Source organism: Cucumis sativus, chromosome 2, assembly GCF_000004075.3.
Source record: "Cucumis sativus cultivar 9930 chromosome 2, Cucumber_9930_V3, whole genome shotgun sequence".
Classification (NCBI taxonomy): domain Eukaryota; kingdom Viridiplantae; phylum Streptophyta; class Magnoliopsida; order Cucurbitales; family Cucurbitaceae; genus Cucumis; species Cucumis sativus.
In genome coordinates, this window is record NC_026656.2 from 3,637,063 (window position 1) to 3,658,828 (window position 21,766).

General features: G+C 34.0%; 7 protein-coding genes across 7 annotated transcripts; 5 read left to right on the forward strand and 2 right to left on the reverse strand.

Moving 5' to 3' along the window:
* The first annotated feature begins 959 nt into the window (after positions 1-959).
* LOC105434559 lies at positions 960-1,946 on the forward strand. Its single transcript, XM_011650575.2, has one exon. It carries the CDS (start codon positions 1,027-1,029, stop codon positions 1,588-1,590), a length of 564 nt encoding a protein of 187 aa, XP_011648877.1. The 5' UTR covers positions 960-1,026; the 3' UTR covers positions 1,591-1,946.
* On the reverse strand, positions 1,804-5,952 carry LOC101218389 (alkaline/neutral invertase A, mitochondrial). Its single transcript, XM_011650574.2, has 6 exons — positions 4,848-5,952; positions 4,035-4,194; positions 3,585-3,796; positions 2,812-3,305; positions 2,603-2,651; positions 1,804-2,424 (listed from the first exon to the last, which is right to left on the reverse strand). Exons 1-6 carry the CDS (start codon positions 5,637-5,639, stop codon positions 2,098-2,100), a joined length of 2,034 nt encoding a protein of 677 aa, XP_011648876.1. The 5' UTR covers positions 5,640-5,952; the 3' UTR covers positions 1,804-2,097.
* LOC101218151 (octanoyltransferase LIP2, mitochondrial) lies at positions 5,830-8,168 on the forward strand. The gene is given in 6 exon segments (XM_031880824.1): positions 5,830-5,883; positions 6,978-7,031; positions 7,482-7,546; positions 7,548-7,601; positions 7,603-7,918; positions 7,920-8,168. Coding segments are annotated over 6 exon segments (792 nt in total).
* Positions 8,169-8,806: 638 nt separating this feature from the next.
* On the forward strand, positions 8,807-9,361 carry LOC116401638. The gene has a single exon (XM_031880825.1). It carries the CDS (start codon positions 8,807-8,809, stop codon positions 9,359-9,361), a length of 555 nt encoding a protein of 184 aa, XP_031736685.1.
* Positions 9,362-11,049: 1,688 nt separating this feature from the next.
* Positions 11,050-11,523, forward strand: LOC101217914. Its single transcript, XM_004144758.3, has one exon. The coding sequence runs from the start codon at positions 11,050-11,052 to the stop codon at positions 11,521-11,523; it is 474 nt and encodes a 157-aa protein (XP_004144806.3).
* Positions 11,524-14,529: 3,006 nt separating this feature from the next.
* On the forward strand, positions 14,530-15,101 carry LOC105434718 (the record flags this gene model as incomplete). Its single annotated transcript, XM_011651811.2, has 2 exons — positions 14,530-14,743; positions 14,898-15,101. Coding segments are annotated over 2 exons (336 nt in total), but the record flags the coding sequence as incomplete, so codon positions are not given.
* A 228-nt stretch (positions 15,102-15,329) lies between these two features.
* Positions 15,330-17,411, reverse strand: LOC101222006 (trafficking protein particle complex subunit 4). The gene is made up of 3 exons (XM_004144693.3): positions 17,116-17,411; positions 16,740-16,908; positions 15,330-15,826 (listed from the first exon to the last, which is right to left on the reverse strand). The coding sequence occupies exons 1-3, from the start codon at positions 17,173-17,175 to the stop codon at positions 15,630-15,632; spliced, it is 426 nt and encodes a 141-aa protein (XP_004144741.1). The 5' UTR covers positions 17,176-17,411; the 3' UTR covers positions 15,330-15,629.
* Positions 17,412-21,766: the final 4,355 nt, after the last annotated feature.

A 21,766-nucleotide genomic window follows, 5' to 3' on the forward strand; every position in this document is an offset into this window, starting at 1 on the left:
TTGTAGGCCAATAAAGCACTTCCTATATAACTAATTCTATATCTAATTAATTAATTTTCAAAAAAGAAAAAGTTTTTCTAATTCTATTGTTTTATTAATTAAATTAATAGGATTTCGATTAATTTTGACCCTTATTCTTTTAGAACGAAGAGCAATTTGAAAAAGTAGATTAACTAAACGAACATGGGCTAAAAGAAGAATGACAAAATCACACGTTTTGAAAGTCTATGAACGAACATCATATTTTAAGGCTACGATACCTAATTTTGCAACCTCCAAATCAATGCAAACCGAATGAGTGTGAAGTTAGATATTCATTGACTTAAAAAACAAGTTTGTTTTAATTGATTTAAATTCTATTTTGAGTACAATAATTGAGAATAAGAAGTAGAGACGGTGGTCATACCAATACCAATACCAATACCACTCATACTCATTAGGTTTTAATAGAGTTAAATTCAAACTAACTATATAAACAAGTTCATTTTAACTGCGTTAAATTCAAACTATATACACAATCAATCAAGGACATGTTTGAGAGATTTTTCGAGATTGTTAAACTAGTTTTTTTTTTTTTGACATATTGAAAACTACTTCAAAATATGTCTTTAGTGATTAAAAAACAACTTAATATTCGACTAATGAAAATCAATTCTGAAGGGTATAAAATGAGACGTTCTCAAGTAATTTTAACAATTACATAATCACTCCAAAACATACCATAAATAAATCACGACCCCCAACGTAGTTAGATGTATAATCAAAATATATTTCCCAGTCTCCTAACCATAAGCATGCATGACAGCAACATTTTGACAAATACCTCAGACAACTTATCCAATGTAATTGATTCACCTTTCACATTAAACCTTGTGCTTCTATACATTAAAGTTTCCAACCATACAACCACTTATGGTTGGGAATACAAATAAACAACTATATAAAGTCCAACATGCTCACTTTTCTTTCACAATTAAAACAAGTGTGATCAAACAAGGAAAGAAGCTCTAAACTCATAAAAAAAAAATGTCTCTAATCACAGAAGATATCAAAGCCAAAGCTGATGAGCTCTACTATGGAGATGAGATGTGCCAAATCAAATCAAGGGAGCTGCTCAAAGAAATGGATCTTCCAAATGGGCTGTTGCCAATGAAAGATATGGAGGAATGTGGGATTGTGAAAGAGACGGGGTTTGTTTGGCTGAAGCAGAAGAAAAGCTACACTCATAAGTTTAAAGACATTGATAGGTTGGTTACTTATGGCACCGAAGTTACAGCCTATGTGGAGAAAAACAAGGTTAAGAAGCTTACTGGAGTTAAGGCTAAGGAGCTCATGATTTGGCTCCCACTCTGTGACATCTATGTTAATCAACCACCGAACGGGAAAATCACGTTCAAGTCTACGACTGGACTGTCAAGAACTTTCCCCGTGTCAGCCTTTCAGGTTGAAGAAGAAGTCAAGGTTGTGGAAGAGAAGGAGAACAAAGAGAGGGAGAACAAAGAGAAGGAGAAAAAAGAGAAGGAAAACAAAGAGAAGGAAGTAGTGAACGGAGCAGTTGCAGCTGCAGCTATTGAGGTGAAGGAGGTTTGAGTTTATTTCTTTGAAGTTACAAGGGGCTCTCTCTTCCTCTTTATTACTGGTTTGTTGTTGGCTCAAATATGTTAGCTATATGTTCTTTTTTTTCTTTTTTTTATGTTGACAGTTTATTTTATTGAATAAACATTGGTATGAAGTTTACTTACTGTAATCGTGTTAAACAAAGCTTTAAATGGCTTTTCTGGGCGGGGGAGGGAGATGGATGACTTTTAGCGAATGGAAATGTATTATTGTCAAATAATTTACACATAAGATGTTCAAGGAGAGCCCACAGATCAATATTCAGGCTCTCTCTCAGTTCTAAAAAAATCTATTGCCAATCAACTATAATTAATTGGCTGACAGTATCAGCATATTTGTCTCTTGCTTGCAAAACAAACAGAGATTCTGCTATCCTCTAGAACTATGAACTAACTCTTTAATTTAATTGCTATAACCTATTGACTTATAGCTGTACAGTAAAGTGCAAAGGTATTCTCATTCCTCAAGAATGGAGTTACCTTAAACAAGGATCTGTGAGCGAGCAGCACCGCGAGAGCATTTCTTCCTGCCCGTCTTGCTAAGTGCACAAACACATATCTCAAGTAGCTCATAATCCTCTTCCCAGAATAAGGATGATGCAAGCTCTGGATTCTCAACCAGCATTTTTGATGTCAGGAACCCAGCAATTGTCCAGGTTTGATAGAGTCGGGATTGCTTTCCAATGAACTTTCCAGTACGAGTGTCGTAATACTCGGGCCAGCGATCATTTGAAATCCTCTTCTCAGCCACAGCAACTGCTTTCTTGGCCATTTCAAATCTGCCCATCTTGATGCATGCCAAAGTGAACTGCAAAATATTTGACTTAAAATTGTTATATATGAAACTATTAGACCGGTCCCCACTAGTGGACTACAAGGCAATTACTTAATTCAATAAACAAAAAAAGGAGCGATTCCGAAACGTCTATTCACGAAAAGCAATGAGTGAAGGACCAATCTCACTGCTATCATCATTTTTATGTTACCTGCCAAAGAAGTGTTGGCCAGGATCCACCGTTATGATATGACCATGGACTGAAAAGAGTCAAAAAGATAAATGGAAATGAGCATCAACAAATCACAGGAACAATTTTCTTTATAGGAATAAAGTAGATCTAGATACTCTACGGAGAAGGATAATGCAAGGCAGAGAATTAGAACATAATACATATTACATATAATGGATAAAACTCACGTATTTTTGGGGTCGCTGCCAGTGATTATGCGCCATTCCTCATACTCCAGAGCAGGGTAACATATCTTAAGAGGCATATGACCCACAAGATCACCCCATTTAGCTTCAATAAGATTTAGAATAGCTTCATTTTGCTTTGGTGTACCCAAAGATGAAACAATAGACCAAAGATTTCCAAGTGTGAAAAACCTAAAATCCATATGAGCTGGTTGGAGATTGCCTATCAAATAACCTCCTTCCTCTGGTACCCAGTCCATTAGCCACTGAGGGATTTGGTCAGGATAGATGTTGAATTTGTTTGTAGCATCCATGGAGTATTCTTCTGTCTTATAGCGATAAATCTCATTAATCTTCTTCATATCAACCCAGTAATATTCTCTGATGTGGAACGATAGTGCACTGAGTCGATTGTTAATGGCCCTCACTAAGTTCTTGGATCCATCATTCACAGTGAGCATTTCACGAGAGCATCTTAAAGCTGAATAAAATAAGGCCTGCATAATCGAACTTGTTATGATGGATGCACATGACAAAACTTAAATGAAAAAAGGCAAAATGTCCACACATGGTTAATATGAAACTGGAATAATAGGGATAGGATAAAAGAAGAGTTTCATCTGATGGATTGGATGCTTTAAGAAGCAATAAGCATGCAATGTAATGCAACAGAAGCAGCATCAAGAACTGAAGGTGAATCCAGGGTGAAATTCAAATTCTTTTAGGCAATAAGTTAAATGAAGCGTGCAGTTTGTCTAAGTACCATTGAAACTCACTTGGATCTCAAGGGGATGACCATGAATACCCATTCGACGATCAATCATGCAGGAGCCATCAGTAACCAACAGGGAAGGAAACATATCAAACCCATCTGTTAGACAGAGGTTAAGTATCATTTTCAACCCTGTTTGGACATCCACCCGATCTTGTAGAGCATAATCCCCAGTAATTTTTCCATAAGCCCTTAGAAGAATGATCCACCACAATCCTATCAAAGAAGAGAGGAAAAAAAATTAATTTCAAATGTTTCTATTTAGAGTAGTTTCTAAAAAGGAGAAAAAATTGGCTTCATGAATCAGAAAAATAGTTCTCCTAATCGATACTTGACTCAAATAGGTTATACCTCAAAACATCGTCAGAAGGAGTTATAAGCTAAATTAAAATGAATTGAAGTGTAACCCTGACTGCTGATGACAAACAGACAAGAACAAAGTAATCGTAGTAACCTGAATCTACTGGTGCCACACGGCCAATAGCTGATTCTCCAAAGTCAGGATCTAAGACTTCCTCAAAGTTATTGCCGTCAAGGGGAACAGTTCTGACTTTAAAGCTTGCTGGCATCAAGCCCTGTCCTGGGCTATAACAATCAACTGTTTTCTCCCAGCTCTGAAAAAATAAGTGTCTTTTCTAAGCTTCATACAATACAAAGTAGCAATATAGGAATCTCTTTTGAATCAATCTAACTCCAGATACAAAATTTGTTATGAAACAGTAACACTTTGTGTCAATTGAACAATCATAAGCAATAAACAAAAGATCGTCGACTGACAAGAAAAATTTCTCAAACTAAAATTACACACTCAAGCCAGAACAATACCTCTGAGATAGAAATGATATCTCACATGCAAGTACATCCTTAAATTTAAAATTTAAGTTATATCCTTTGTGCCCGAGGACTCGATACACATTTTATAATTCTTCTATGCAGCTGCAGAACACTTGGCTAAAACCATGAATGCTACTAATATTTTGGTTGAAAATGTTGGTTAAATGGTCAATGGAATCCCATATCATAAATACCCACATAGAGTGAGTGAGATCGAATAATTTACTAAAAATGATCAAAATTTAACACATTTATGTAAGAACTAGCAGTTGTAGGGTATGGAGAAGAAATTTTCCTAATCATTAAGAAGTTGGAAGATTCTAAAAAGTAGGGAGATTCTAAAAACGTTACATAAACATTAAGAACAACCAAATCAGACAAATAAGTAAAAGAGATAAATAACAAAAGCCATGAAGAGCAAGGAAAAAGGTACCTGCAACTGTAAGGTATGAAGGAGAAAGTTCCTCACAATCTCCCCCTCGCCGTTCAGCAGGAACGCAAGGGCAGAAGGAATGAAATCTCGAATAAAGACCTGGTCATAATTCAATGGTTGCTTATCAGCCGGATCATTTGCAGCCATAGTCCCAACCGGACTTCCACAATATGTCACAACAGCTTCACGCAACAATCTCCAGGCCTCTTTCTCAATATCAGACTCCTCTCTCTTGGAAGTAATAACCTTAGCTTTGTTCAAATCCTCTAAGTTTTCGCCATTTACATGTTCACTACCAACTTCTATTCTAGAATCTTCTTCTCCTACAATATTCTCATCCTTGTCAATCTTTTCAACAACCAAAGGCTTCGCATTCAAACCACCTTGAACGTATATCCTCTCGAAGTTGTTATCATTCACACGGGTTTCAATCGACGTCGAAAAATCACGAACTTTTGAGGCAATTCTAGCAATTATAGACACACCGCTTTTGGTTTCAGGGAAAATACTATAACTACAAGGCCTTGTTATTACCCTGGATTGGCCATAAGTCAATCTAGCCATAGAACAATTCTGGGTCCCTTTCAAAAACCGTTGAGACCTCGAGAAATGAAAAGGGTGAGAAGTATAACGACCATTAGAATGAAATTTGAAGCTAAAGTTCAAACAAGAATTATGGGGCGAAGTATATGAGGATTTTACAGGTGAGAACCCAAAAAACCCTGAATTCCTACAACTAATTAGAAGCCTACAAGAAGCCTTCATCGTCGAATTATCAAGCAAAGCAATCATATTCAAAACAATGAATCAGAACAAAAAGAAACCAGAGAAAATCAAATCAGTGAAAAGTGGATAAGATTCAAGAATTTTACGTGTAACAGTCGTGCGGCGAATTACAGAGAAATTTTTTAAAGGGAAACTTGAGATTGATTGATTGATTGAAGAAGAATGGTATCTGAAATTGAAGAAGCAAATGATTGGTATGGGAAAAACGTTAACTGGGTTTCATTTTATAGATGCAATTAACGAGAAAAAGGTAGGTAAAGTTGTCTAATTGGTGGATTAAGTGGTGGGTTTTTTTCCTCTCAAATTAGAAAAGTTTTCAAGTTTAATTTTGAGATTTTAAACAAATCTATAATCCTTCTTTTAAGGGAATTGTTGGATTCTTCTCAAGTGGAAATGAATAACTCAAGTTTTTGCCTTTAGATTTTCCGCCTCCTTTAGTTCTCTCTCTTATTTGGGCCAATATTTAGCAAAATTGCCTTTAAAAGGCAAAAGTATTTATGGAACTTTACATTTATATTTTACTTATCCATTTTAACATTAAATACCTAAAATATTTTAGATCTGTAATTATTTTAAATAGTAAGATATCTTGATATCTAAATATTATATTCTCGAGCATCTTAGAACGTCCGAAATAGAGGACATCTTAAAAGTTTTTGATGCCCTCTTGAAACACGGCCACACACACGTACTAAGACGTTGATAATTTTTCTACATCAAAAGTGATAATCTAGAGATGTCAAACACCCATAGGAACCAACAATGGTAAATTTTACATGTGGCACCCTCTTTATGTGTGGATTTTCTATTGCAACAAATTAGATATTTTTATGAACTAGAACATTACTTGTTATGTAAACGTGTATTTTAATATAATATATGAGGTTCATATATTTAAGTAAATTGTGCAGAAGAGCAATGTTGAGAATAAGTGGATATTATTCTTTGGATTTTTCCTAAAAATTGCTACTGCTTTCCATTCCAATAAGGATACGAGAGGACTGAATTTGGATGTCCATTTTTAATAGCTTTTCAATTTAAAGTATTCCTACAATACTCAGCTTTACATGTTCTCGTTCTATAGCTATTTTCCTTCCATTTTTGTTGGATGATCTTGTTGTTTACGTTGCTGTCATGAGAAAAAAAAATCATTTTAGTGACATATATTCGGTACCAGGTTTGGATTCTGAAAAAAAAAAAGAGAACTCATCTTAATCTTTTCTAGAGCACGATGGTTTTGTTAAAGTTCTCAACCATTTCTTGAATTTTTTTTTTTTTGAGATTAATGTTATATTGTTTTTCTGAATATACTCATGTTGAGATGGTTCCATGCTGATAACTTAGCCATGTGTGAATGAAGCCTTGGGATTGCAAGTTGTTCAGTTTGCTTGTTTTCAGGTATGGTGTGGATTTACATCAATCCTTTAAGCAATAATACATTTTGCTCTCCCTTCATTTTCATTTCTTGTTATGCAAATCAAGCACCCTCTAGAATCAATCTCAACAACTAAAGCATATCATAGAGAGGAGATAAATTTTGATATTACTTCACAGAGAGCCGAATCTAAATCCCCGAAAAGGCTCCCTCTGTGTCTATATATTCTTCGATTCTATTTAGATTCCAAACCATAGATATTAAGGAGGTGTTTGTTGGACTATAATGAAATAGGAATGTAATCTAATGAAATCAAAACTCATATTTGGATTCATTCTCATTGTTTTTAATCCAAACCTTGTTTTCAAAAGTTTTCACACTTCACATATTCGTTCCTCGTGCATTCCAACATCTTTCTGATTTCAAGTAATCTACTTCATCACATTCTAGCTCTTTAAACAGCTCCTAAAAAGGTACTTCATCTTCAAGAAAGACTAGTCTCTACTAGAAAATCTAGTAAAATCCCAGACACACTCTTAACCAACATACACACTTGGAAAAAGGCGAACTGATCATAATCTATTAATCCTTGTCCGATCTAGCGAAGCTAGGAACTGAACTTCACTACACTGAGAGAGGGGGAGACATTGCATTTGATGGTCCAAATCAATCCATTTTGTACCCAATAATTTCCCTTAGAGATGTTGGATTTGGGGATAGAAAGTATGTGGAGAAGCTAGAACGACAGACGATGGCATGTTTGTATGGAGTGAAAGCTAGAGCTGGGGAGAAAGGGGAAACGGGAGTTTGGGTTGGAGATAGGAAAATTGGAGCCATTGGAGTTAGAATTTCAAATGGGGTTACTTCTCATGGTTTAGCTTTTAATGTGGATCCTGATTTGATGTCTTTTAATTAAGCATATTGTGCCCTTGTGGGATTGTTGATATAAAGATGTAACATAGTTGAGAAAAGAGACTAAGGAAGTGCTTCCTAGTGAAGAAGTTTTGGAAGAACAGTTGATTTCTTGTTTTGTTAAGTTATTTGGTTATTGTAAAACTGAGGTGGAGAAGATTCCTTTAACTGAATTAGATTTTAGTTGTTATAAACCAATTATACTTTTGTTAAGTTTTGTTAATCCCTCCTACTCACTCCCATTATAAACTCAAGTTTTCTCCTAAAACTGATTCTCAATCTATTGTTACTGCTGCAACATCTGATATAACTGCACCCCTAATCATGTGAGTGACCATTAAATCAAACTCTCCCTCCACACTTGCTAATTACATATTCCATTACATACCCATAAAAGAAATTTTTTTAATTCTTATAGTGAATACCAACTAATTAGGAAGGTATTTAAGAAAAATGGAAGGAAATAGATGGACAGAAATGGAAGTATTGTTGAGAATGAATTAATTACAATGGATATGATCCAATCCAATTAATATTTATACCAGTCATTTTTTTAATTGTCTTGTGTTTGTGATATAAAAGATGATATTGGATATAAATATATATTTTAGTTCAGATTTCTTTCTTTTAATATAAATAAACTCAAGTTAGGAATATGTCAATTCAAACATATATAGGTGAAAGTGGACAAATAATTAATTATCATTTCAAATGTTTATAGTTTTATTTGAAGAATCCAAAAATAGAAGATGTTTGAAAAAATTTGAAGAAAATAAATGAAAAAATTAAAAGTGAGGGTTTAATTGAAAAACATGAAGCAATCAAATAACAAAGATGTCCTATAAATTCAACACTCTCTTTTCTTTCACTTTGCCAGAATTCAAATATGACTTCTTCAACATATTTTTTGTCATCTCAATTGTGGCTTACCTTGTTCATCGTTTTGATCGCCGTTTTTCAGTTGGCTATAGCAGCTGATAGTGGAACTGAAGATAAAATCAAGAGAATATGTCGTCAGATGGAAGAGTTTGAGTTTTGCAGCCAAACCTTCCATCAGAATTTGAAAGGTGGTTCAGCAGACTATATAGGACTAACTGAAATAGCAAACAATCAAGTGTATACGAAGGCATCCAGTACACTTGTTTACATTGAACAACTTTTGAGAAGCGTAAGTGATCCAACAACAAGGAAGGCGTTACTAGTGTGTGAAAATGGATATTATGCAGTAAATGAAGCATTTGTAGAAGGGATCCGGTGGTTCTCACAAAAATATTACAAGGAAATGTTGAATGTTGAGAGGAGAGCACCAAGCGCACAAGCAAGTTGTACTTCGATATTCACCACTACACCACCACCCAAACAAAACCCACTTTTTCAAATTAATAGAGAGATGAGAATTCTCATTGCTATGGCTATAGTATCTGGCTCTAGCATTAGTTAATTTTAAATTCATATCAATTTATTAATTTGGCAAAATACTATTTTTTGTCTCTATACTTTGATATTGTTCAAGTGTTATCAATATTTCTCTACTCAACTATTTTAGGTTGATTTAGTGCTAACAAAACAGTCATGTGAGCTTGCTAAAAGGGTTTTGAGTGAATGAGTTTACCAAATTTATTGATTGTCTCCTTGATTTGATATTAAGGGATTTATATCTAAAAATCAAATTTTAATGAAAGGAGTAGTTTGTCTATCTTATATAAGAAGTTTGTAAGGAAATCGGTACATGTTAATTAAAGAAAAGAAAAAGTAAAAAACTCTTAGTCTCTTCTTCTTTCCTTGTGTGAACCACCAGCTCTCCCAGCTTTGGTTCTCTTTCTCTCTTCTCTCTGTCATCCGCACACTCAATGATCATTAGCTCAAGGTTGGGATATTACATAAATGTACCATAACCAAAATGAACTAATTAAAGCAACGAAACAAGATATAAAAAAATTTCTCTAGGCCAGAACTTGATTGTGAGGGGCATCCTTAGAACATTATCTTGTAGGACAAGATTATGAATATCATGACCACCAACATTTTCATGGAATCACACTTAAAATATAGATGAGTTAGTGACTAACTAACAAGTTTATAGTTCCAATCTTTATTAAATACTTCGAAATTCGAAAATCTAACTGAGTACTTTGATCACTTCTTTGGAAAATATATGGAAAAAGAACCAAGTCTATTGAAAGTTGGATATATTCTGGTATATATCTCTGTTTTGCAGCAAACAAATATTGGATAATCAACAACCCTATACTTTCAAAAGATTTTCCATTTAATGTGATGAAATGAATTTTTTTAGACATAAAACCAATATAGAAATTAAATGAGGATTTGGAATTATGACATTGCATGGTAAAGGTTATATTGATGTACTTTACCTAGAATTTGAGTTAATATAATTTAGAGAAAAACTTGTAAGAGTTAAACTTAATTTACTAGCAAATGCTTACTTAGCTCAACGCGATAATCACTTTCGATCGTTGTGCTATAAAATCTTACATTTAATTGATAAAATCAAGTATCTATATCTTAACTCCCACGACCATACATACATATGTATAATTGCTTTTACAACCCTAACTTGATCATAAGTTTACAATTAGGAAGGTGTTTAAGAAAAATGGAATTAAGGAAATGGATGGACAGAAGTGGAAGTGTTGTTGAATAAAATGAATTGATTACCATTACTAGACATGATCCAATCCAATACTATAATCATTTTAATTTATTTTTTTTGTTCAAGATCCATTGTTTTGTGGTTAATCATATAAAAAGTGATATTCAATATAAATATTTTACTTGAGATTTCTTTTTTTTGTTTTTAATATAAATGAATCCAATTTAGGAATGTGTCAATTCAAACATACATATATACTAAAGTAGACAAGTGATTGATTACCATTAAAGAATCCAAAATTAGAAGATGTTTGAAAAGAATGGATGAAAATAAATGGAAAAAAATGAGGGTGTCATTGAAAAACACGAGTCAATTTACAAAGAGATCCTATAAATTCAACACTCTTTTTCCTTTCACTTTGCCCAAATTCAAATATGACTTTATCAACATGTTTTTTGTCTTCTCAATTGTGGGTTACCTTGTTCATCGTTCTGGTCACCGTTTTTCAGTCGACTATGGCAGCTGATAGTGGAACTGAAGATAAAATCAATAGAATATGTCGTCAGGTGGAAGAATTTGAGTTTTGCAGCCAAACCTTCCATCAGAATTTGAAAAGTGGTTCAGCAGACTATATTGGACTAACTGAAATAGCAAACAATCAAGTGTACACGAAGGCATCTAGTACACTTGTTTACATTGAACAACTTTTGAGAAGCGTAAGTGATCCAACAACAAAGAAAGCGTTACTAGTGTGTGAAAATGGATATTATGCAGTAAATGAAGCGTTTGTAGAAGGGATCCGATGGTTCTCACAAAAATATTACAAGGAAATGTTGAATGTTGAGAGGAAAGCACCAAGCGCACAAGCAAGTTGTACTTCGATATTCAGCACTACACCACCACCCAAACAAAACCCACTTTTTCAAATTAATAGGGATATGAGAATTCTCATTGCTATGGCTATAGCATCTGGCTCTAGCATTAGTTGATTTTAAATTCATAAAAGCTTGTGTGTTGTTTTATGATGTAATAATCCATTTGATGATCATTTGGGGAGCACACTTTAACACAGATCTTCAATTGATTTTTCAAAAATTAAAATGGAGTTTATATTATTCAATTTTTATCATTGTTATTTCTCTACTTAACTATTTTAGGCTGAGGTAGTGCTTAAAAAATAGTCACCACTCTACTAAATAGTTTTGAGCGAATTTGGTCAAATATACTAATACATATCAATTTATTACGTTGAATTATGTTTACTTTGGTAAAATACTATCTTTTTCTCTATACTTTGAATTTTAATTCACTTCGATCCATGCATTGTTAACTTTGATTCGTGCACATTCAATTTTTGCATCAATTTGCTCATTGTGCTTCAGAATGTTTGTTTTGGTCTATATACTTTAAAAGTAATCATTTTGATCACTTTATACCCAATTAAAACTCCTTGATACAAATATTTATGACTATATTTTAAGAAATTTAGAATGGGTAATTACACTAGATAACAATTTTTAGAATAATTATTAAGTATGTAGCAATTTTGTTATATACTTAATTATTTTGGTTATAATTGCTATATTTGCAACTTTTGAATTGTAATAAACTCTAGGAGATGGATCTATATTATATTACAATTGTAAATCAAATCCAATTTTTGAATCTAACGGTTATATTTGTAACTATTTTTCCTAAATCTCTCCCTACCTCAAATTAGAAACCAAAGCAACTCTAAACGTTATATATACTTGGTCGTTTTAAGTACAAAAGCTCAATGTTGTTTTAAACTTTTTCTAAGAAACTAAAATGGACACTTTCGAGTTTTAAGAACGAAATGCTTTATTACTATTTTAACTAGAATATAAGAGTAGTCATTCATGGGGATTGTTGGAAATGACTATCAATGTATTAGTTATAATTGAAAATTAATTATAATTATTATTATTATTTTGTTGTTCTAAAATCAATATACTTTATATATATATATATATATATATATATTAGGGTATTTTGATGTCGTAGAGCTCTCTCTTCTTCAAAGGAAAAACCTAGGTTTCTTTCTCTCGGAGCAAAAAAATTTCTTCTGATTCTATTTTGACTCCCACAAGTGCACACATGAGTAGAAAGTTGTGTTAACCTTGAAGAACAATCGACATATGCAATTTCGCACTGAGGTTGCGCTGAATTTTGGTTTCAAGACAGTGGTTCGACACGACACAACAATGATCAATTTTGTTTTTCAACACTTAAAGTAGTTTTTGTATGTTCATTTCTTAGCTATGGAATTCTTAACAAAGAATTCAAAAACAGAAGTTAAAAAGTTAAAGCAAAAACACATTTGGCCAAACCAAAACAGACAAGTATAAATTAGCCAAAGAAGAAAAACTATATTGTTTTATTAAAGAGGATCTCAAACCTCTAACCTTTAAAAGAAGTTTTCACAGTCAACAAATTGAATTGGGTTAGTAGGAAATGTAAAATGTGAATAAGTAGAAAAAGTTCTTTGAACTCAATGACACAATTGTACAACCTAAAGAACAGACTTGTCGAAGTAAGGTCGTAAAGCAGGTAAGACTCTAGTCTAGTCATATCTAAAATGAAGGAGGTATACAGCTTTCCCATTGTTGTTTCTCAAGAGTTTAACTTGCATGTATCCCATGTGGCTATTTTTCCAAGAAGGATCCTTAACTTTTTCCCTGTAATGTACTTGAAGGAAAGAAAGTGGCATCCCACAAAGCACAATCAGTTACTTTTTCTCCCAAACTTATTATTTAAACAGCTTTTTCTAAGTTTCCAAAGAAAGCCACTGCTCATACAATCTGTTCTTTTAAGAAACCAACAATGAATTGCTGTCTAAATCTTACCTCTTTCATCCCAGCTCTTCTTTTGGCAGCTTTTTCCCTAACCGTTTTCCCTTCTCATGGAATCCCCCATGAAAATCTGGTCACCATTTGCTCTAAAACCTCCAATCCGTCGCTCTGTGAGAAAATCCTTAATAATGATTCCCGTACCGTCTCGGCCAACCTCCCTAAGCTCTCACTTATATGCAGCAATCTGGCCAAGAAACAAGCAGATCAAAACCTTGATACCTTCTACAAACTAAGTAAGAATGAGAGTGATCCCGAGGAGAAGAAAAGTTTTGAGCATTGTGTGAAGTATTACCATGAAATTCAATCAAATATCCAAAAAGCTTATCAGTTCTCACAGCAGAAGATCTTCAGAGAGAATGGTCCATTGGTGGCATCAAAGAGACTTGTTCTAAAGTGTAGTCAAGCCATTAGAATCAATTCATTGTATATTGAAGTCATGAACAAACTTATGATCCTATGTTGTGATATTTCAATAAGCGTAAATCAATGTGCTGCTGCTAATGGTCACCATTCAGTAAATGTTTGATAAAAGCAATAAGTAATGAAACAATGAACATTACTTATTGTTCTTATTGTTTTGTTTGAGTTTGTCTGTTGAATATGAACTAAATAAGTTTGTTAGTTGAATTTTTCTTCTACGTAATGTTTTGATTTATCCCTAGACTAAGAAAAGTAAATGATGAAAGAGATAAATTGAAAAATTTTGTAATTATATGGAAAAGAAATGTGAATCGTGGAAGTTTTAGAAAAAGAGTATAACATGCAAGGAAGAAATTTGAATTCTTGAATGTACCACTATAGCATGCAAGATCAGATTTGTTTCTCTCAACTTGTAATTTCCAAAACGATATGCAAAAAGATCTACTATAGCTAAGTATAAACCAACAAACAATTAATATATATCTTCCTTTTTACTTTAATTTGAGTTATTTGAACTGAAATCACCAACCAGAAAATCAAGAGAAAATGTATAAGAATGCATGCCAAGATTGTGCATAAAATAGCAGCACAATAGCAGCACAAAGTATCCTATAAAAGCTACTCTCACCTTATTCTGCTTTTGTCAGAATTCCAAACATTAGCACCCAAGTAAGAATCGCTTTCTCATATTCTTCATAACTGCTAACCTTCTTCCTCACTCTCTTCATTGTTCATCCAGCTTTGGGTGACCCGGCAACACAGCAGCAGATAAATCGAATATGCCATCAAAATGAGGATTATGGGTTTTGCAATAAAACCTTCAATGAAAATCTGAAAGGTCCAGCAGATGATGTTGGTTTGGTCTTGATAGCAAATAACCAAGTGCTGAGAAACACTTCCAGGACCTCAGTTCATTGTTGAACTTCAGGCCAGCACTGATGATACAGTAACGAAAGCTGCTCTCAAGACTTGCAGAATCGGTTGAAGCCAGGTCAGGCAGGCATTGGTGCAGGCAATTTCTTACTTCAATCAGAAAGACTATGCCAATATGGTCGAGGCTGAATGAGCAGCACCAAGAGAAGAGGCTTCCTGTAGACCACCAACACCAGATAGCCCATTGGTCGAGAGGAAGAGGGACTTGAGAATCCTCATTGCAATGGATGCGGTCGCAGGTCATGTTCTTGCCACTTGATCTATTCGCTCATCCCTGCCAGACTTAAGTGCACACAGCCTCATTACACAACTATGTTATAGTGTAATGTACGTAGATAAGAATATATTTGTATGGTAGTATTAAAGCGGTATAGGGGTAATTTGGTAGGAAGTTAGTTACGGAGTCTTGTTATAAAGATAGGATGAGTGAGAAAAGGTAGACAACTTTTTAGTGATCTAGAGCTTGAGTTGGTGTGCTCGAGGGTGGTTTATCTTGTATTTCTTCATAGTTATATTTCAACGATGAACATCATGAAGTTGATGCTTTCATTCATCTAAATTGGTCGAAGTAAAATGTAAGTACTTTGGCTGCTTAAATTAACCATATCCCAAAAGCTTATAACATTGCTCTGTCATTTAACTGGATCCACATCTGTATACATGACAAAAAATGGGCATAAAACTAACCCCGACTTCCTGATGAACAACACTGAAAAGAAACATTCTATTTCCACCAAATCTCACATGAATCACTAGGAACGGAGTACATTTAGCATTAAGGATGGTAAATTATCAAGTATTCTGCACAATGATATCATGAGCCTTTCTTTCTTGAATTTAATACTGACAAAATGAAGGATATCCTAAGCTCATCGGCCAAGCAAAGCAACACGATCTTTTTGCACTGCCTGCGCTAGGTTGATGTCAAAGAGCTCGCACCGTATAGGCATCTCCATCTCGTAGAATGGATTCTTCAATACAAAATCTGTGTATAGTTCATAAATGTACTTCAGAAGACTCTCCATGTGCTGAGTCCCAGGTTCACACACAACAAAAAACTTTGTCCCTGCAACAGACAATTTCCATCCATGATTCTGGTTCTTTATAAAGTTAATGCCGTGACACTTTGCAGAGATAAAAAAAATTTGAACAAGGAAATATAAAATTATACTTCGGAACAAGCATTTCTATTTCTTATGTAGGTTGGTTGATAATGAAAAATTTATTAATTCTTCACACCAAAAGCCATTCATATCCATATCAAAACAATCTTTAAATCTCCTCCCCCTATGCAAGTAGCAAAGTGTAATGACAAAAGATTAAACATGAACAGTTACAGAGTCGAGATTTCAAAAAACTAATTTTGTGGTTTCTGTTGACCACATGCTAATTTTTTCCTCCAAAAGTTTGACAACACAAAAATATTTGCGAAGGAGACTACGGTATATTAGTATGGCTATTAAAAGCTACACTTTTCTAATAAAGGATTAATGTCATTTCTAACTATCTGAGTACAACTCAACTAATCAAGACATAATAATCTCAACCAAAATTTATGTTTTAATCCCCACTCTCATACATTCTTATACTTGAAACAATAAACTGAACAAAGATCAATTTCAATAACCAAAATTTATATTTGAATCCCCACACTCATATCTATGGAGACTATAGCATGGCTATAAAGAAAAAGGCTACATTTTTCAACTAGAGCATCAATATCATTTTTACAATCAAGCAAAACTCAACCAATCAGGCACAATAATTTCAACCAAAAGTTATGTTTGAATCCCCATCCTCATAAGTTCTCGAGCTCAACAAGAAACTTAACAAAGATCAATAACGTTTCTAGAACTTCAGCTGTGCTTTCCCACTCTGGGATTCACTTAACTGCTTATCTATGGAATCACAGAATGTGAGGCAGAAACCATGTGTTTGAGGCAAAAAAAGTAAACAAAATACAGGAAGGAAAAACGTACCAGTGAGTGACTGGAAGCAATGGAGATCGAAAGTGTCAGCTTCAAGAAGTTCAACACCCGAACAACCAGCTATAGGCGAAAGCTGCTGGGAAATGGCATGCATAGAATGCCACAAACTCGCCACTCTCAAACTGTCATTCGTATCCATTCGTCCAGCAGACCCATAATCCTAAATTTTAAAACAAACCCAATAAGAGGTTCAAGCCATACAGAATACCCAGAACCGAATTATATATCTTTGTAATATGAGATGAAAAAACTGAAATCTGGGGTTCCCAGAAACGAAATAAAGCTTAAAAAATCTCAACCCAGGTGGAAATGAAGGGAAATTTGTGTTTCCAATTGCGTGAACAAGTAGTTTGAATAGGTTGATTACCTTGTAGAAGATCAAACCACCAGATTTATTGATGATGTAGAGGCTGTAAATCGCTGCCATCGTCTTTAGATCTATCCAAAATTTGAAGAATTATGAAGGAAATGAGAATAAAAATAAATATGGGTGTGGATAGGGATTAAGTGTGGGTAAGAACGTAGATTGGAAGGCGCAAAATCCAGTTCAGTGAACGCCGATCTTAAGGCGGAGTTTCGGGGAGCTTGAGACTGGGGGGGAGTTGCCAGTGGCGGGGATCAAATGTAATTACGACGACTTTCTTTTTTCTTTTTTCTTTTTTCTTTTTCAATTTCTATACTAAAATAGGGGAATTAAAATACTTTTCAAAAAATATTAAATTTAATCTAGGTTGTTTTATAATAAAAATTTATTTTATTAATTGTTTACATTTTTTCTCCAAATTATGAAACCTAATGCTTTTTGTTTTACTGTTTGAAAATATTATTGTTATTTAACTTAAATTGAATAAAAAAATTATTTTAAAAGATAGAAATGTTTAAAATATTTATAAATATAGCAAATTTAAAAGATTTTCTTTTTTTTTTTCCCAAATAGTTAACGTATGTTATTGGACTCTCCAAGTAACTAATGATTTAACGTGGATTTTTGTCTATTAAAAAATGTTAATGAATGATTAAAGGTTGATTTGAGAGATGTAAGCATAAAAAAAAAACTAGTTTAACATATACAATGAAATTTAGACCAAATTATAGGGATTTAATTGAAAGTTTAATGCTAAGTTGATGTCACCCTTCCTTGGGCGTTTCCAATTTGTTGTTTAGAAAACTAATTCAATGGTCTTCCTTGAGTCATTTATGGTTGTAACATGGCTGAGTAACGATAGCTTCTTGGTTAACAGTAAACCATTCCCCATCGATATTATTCCTCGTGGAATTTACAATATACATATCTCACGAGTGTCCACATCCGCTTAGACATAACAAACCACTGTTCCAAATTTGATCATTTCTTCATCTAAGACTGGAATGTTATAGAACTTGCGAAATAGCAAAGAATTGATAGCCAATAAATGGGAGTTCTTTATCATATGATCCTAATTGACGTATTTAATGTCAAGATTCAAGACAAACGAACATTCATTCAAAACCAAAACCGATCTCTTGAAATTTCTAAAATTGTAATTTTTCCACTTCACCCTCTTCTTTCTTCGTCTTTATCGTGCCTTTCCCAAGTACTTAACTGCTTCCATTTCTTCTGAAATCAAGAGTGACATCCCAACTCTAAGAAAGAAGCAAATTACTATTTTATTCTGTCCTGAATTGAGAAGGATGTGTTAGGAAAGGTGTCCATTCCATCTCCCTCCTCGTTTGATTGATTATCATACGGCCACAAATGTGCTTCAAAATGGCTGAGTATACCTGCAAACAAACACATATCCCTGGATAGGCTACACAAGAGAGGAGTCTTCATCCGAGCAACATAAACTAGCACAATCCATGAACGACTAAGATCATGCTCAACGGTGATCTTGGTAAAACCTAGATTGATATTCCAGGAATTAAAATGGAAATTTGGGAAACAATGGGATGCAGAGGGGGAAAAGCTCTACAAATGACCAATTCTCAACAAATGATAATCTGCTATTGAATGTGCAAGTTTGTGATCCAATTTAATTGTAAAAAATGCCTGAAGTGAAAAGGCATTCGTCTTAAACAGAGTACAAAACAAATAAAAAGTGAACAAAGGATCAAGGGCACATCCAGATATATCAACTAGATGGAGTAAGGAGGCAATATGCAGCTTTTAAGGAGTGAACACCAAGGTTGTATACATGTAGCCACATATTGTTGAAAGCTTCCCCACATAGAAAGTCTGGGAAAAACTGAAGGATTACAATAAATGGCATTCATATAGCTTAGGTTTTTGTTATGTGCTGATGGCTCAACAATCGAATCAGCACAAGACCGTCCATAAGCACAGAGACTTCAAACAACAGAAAAAGCGTATGAATTCTAGAATCTAGAGAATCAACTAAATCCAAGACAAATCAACAAAATCACAAAGAGCAATGACAGCTACATTACTACAAACAGCTTAGTTTCAGATATTTGCCAATGCAACGGAAGCTATCCCTAAAATTCCACTATGACAAACTTGAACATCACGATGCATGAGAGCCAGTTAATCAGCAGAGGACCATACAAGCACATTGCAACTGTCATTCACAAAAATAGAAACACGCAAGAGATGTGTGATAGAAAGACATTGACAACCAAAGAATTATCAAAAGGCTTGAGATGTGTATTAAAAGATATATGCCATTGCACAGATAGTTCACCTCACTTTATACAGGGGAACTTGTAAAAGACAGTGGCAAGAGTGTAGCTTAGGTTTTTGTTATGTACCGATAGCGAGAAATGAATCGGCACAAGACCGTCCATAAGCACAAACACAAATAGCCAGATGATTAAAAATTAGCACCATGTTGTGATTCAGACATCTGCCATAACATGGATATATTTTCCTTAAAAAACCTAAAGAAAAACTTGAAAGACAAAGATGGCAAGAATGTAGCCTATGAATATGTTGTGTGCTGGTGATGGTAAATTAATCATCACAAGACCGCACATAAGCACACTACCAAATAGCATAAATAACCAAAAAGTTAATTTCTGTACACAACATTTCATGCACTTTCTTGGTGCTAACTGCTAAGGACTTGGAAAGTTCAGAGACGTTTTTTAAAAAGATAATCGAAACTGATGCAAACCGTAGATCAAAAAGTTCTTTTGTATATCCGTGAATCCTAGACAGGTGATCACCGCAGAGTAAACACATTCACCCGAAGTTCTTTGCAAACCATAGGTTGAAAAAACCAAATAACATAAAAATTCTTGGGGCTAGACATTAGATGGGTGAAGACCTCAAAATTAGCTTTGAAACATAATGTAATGAATGTGGCCCAAGACCCAGTTAAAGGAAAAATACACACAGCAATGCAAATAAAATAATTGTATTGTTAAATCATGGAATGGACAAAAAAACCACTCAGGGACTCAGGGTATCTCAGAAGAGAAGATCAAATTTTCAAGTAAAGTGGATTTTTTTACACAAAAAGTGCCATTGATATATGGAAGCTAGAAGAATCACAAACCAACTACAATCTCCCACAATCATCATTGTAATGAATAACAATAACAAATTCTGAAAATAATAACGTCCACAAGTGATAGGCAAAATGAAGGAACAAAATTTAAAGCTTTAAACAAACAAATCAAAATGTAAATCGGAAGAAAAAGGGGTGCAGATTGAGCTTGAAATCATGGAATTGACAAAAACAGAGGCAAACCCATCAGGAATATGGTGATAATTAAGAGGAAAATGATGCTGAAAACAAAACAAGTTGCAAGACGTGTTAATATGGGTTCGAAAATGCATAAAATGGGGACTAAAATCAAAGGGAGTCGCAAAGGAATATGATCATTCAGAGAAGAAACTAAGAATCGGCGGGTTGGAAATTGGGCATTATATATAAGAAGTGTTGCGGCGCTTAAGGTTTTATTCTGGAGGGAGCTCGGTGATTTCTAGGGTTATCGGTTGCAGTTGGGTGGGGGTGGCCATTCAAACCCCAAAAAAACCAAACCGTTTCTTTAAATCGAACCGAACCGAATATTCAAAGAATTCAAAAATTGAGAAAGGATAAATGATGATGTGAAGTGAAAAAAATTTATGGTGTTGGTCCTTGTAATATGCAGTCACGATAAGAATATCATCTATGGTGGGATTAATATATCCGATTACACATGATTACAAGGTATAATAAGAAAAACAATGAAACCATTATTGATTCTTATTGCAGATTTAGATAAACAACCACGAATACAATCTAATGGGATACTCGATCACCTCCCTAAATTTTGTTTCAACGATGATTATGATGGTAACACTCGTATTTAAGAAAGACTGAATTGTTAGCGCTAACAATTGAGTTAATTAAGCACGCATTGAGGAAATGGTACACGTTAGAACTTTTCGACGTTTAAGTGGTTCTATGCGATTGAGGTGTTACACGAGATGCGAAAGTCTAGGCGAGAGAAGAAGTAAGAAAAGTTCTCATAAATTTCAATATAAATGTTTCTAAAGATAATTACATAAAAAGCTTGTATGTTTTAAGAGTATGATTTGATTATGATATGATGTTCAAATCATTAGTTACTTACTATCAATCAATGAGCTAACTATTATGTGCACATAATGAGTCAGCAACCATGGAGAGAACACCATTTATATTGTGAGATGAGACAGGACAATGTATAAAAGATGTGTATTGTGCTTCAACTTGAGCAACAAGAGTGAATATGTATATTCTCGGATGTTGTTGTTACAGTAGTCTAAACGCAGAGTAATGAGACCTAGCTAGCGTAGAGAATGATTTGGGATCCTTGGCAAAAAGAATGTTTGATAACCAATGTGTGTTTATGCAAGATGAAGCATTTGTGCGAAATGATATGTTTATATAAATTGATATATTATATTTATGTTTCATGTTATATTTGATAAAATGATATTTGCAAAAGTTTTGCGAAAAGAATTTCTTAAAACCTCACTAAGTCCGTTGACTTCCACGTTTTAAAGTTTACTTTCCAAAAACCAGCCGTTAAGGCCAAGTGAGGGT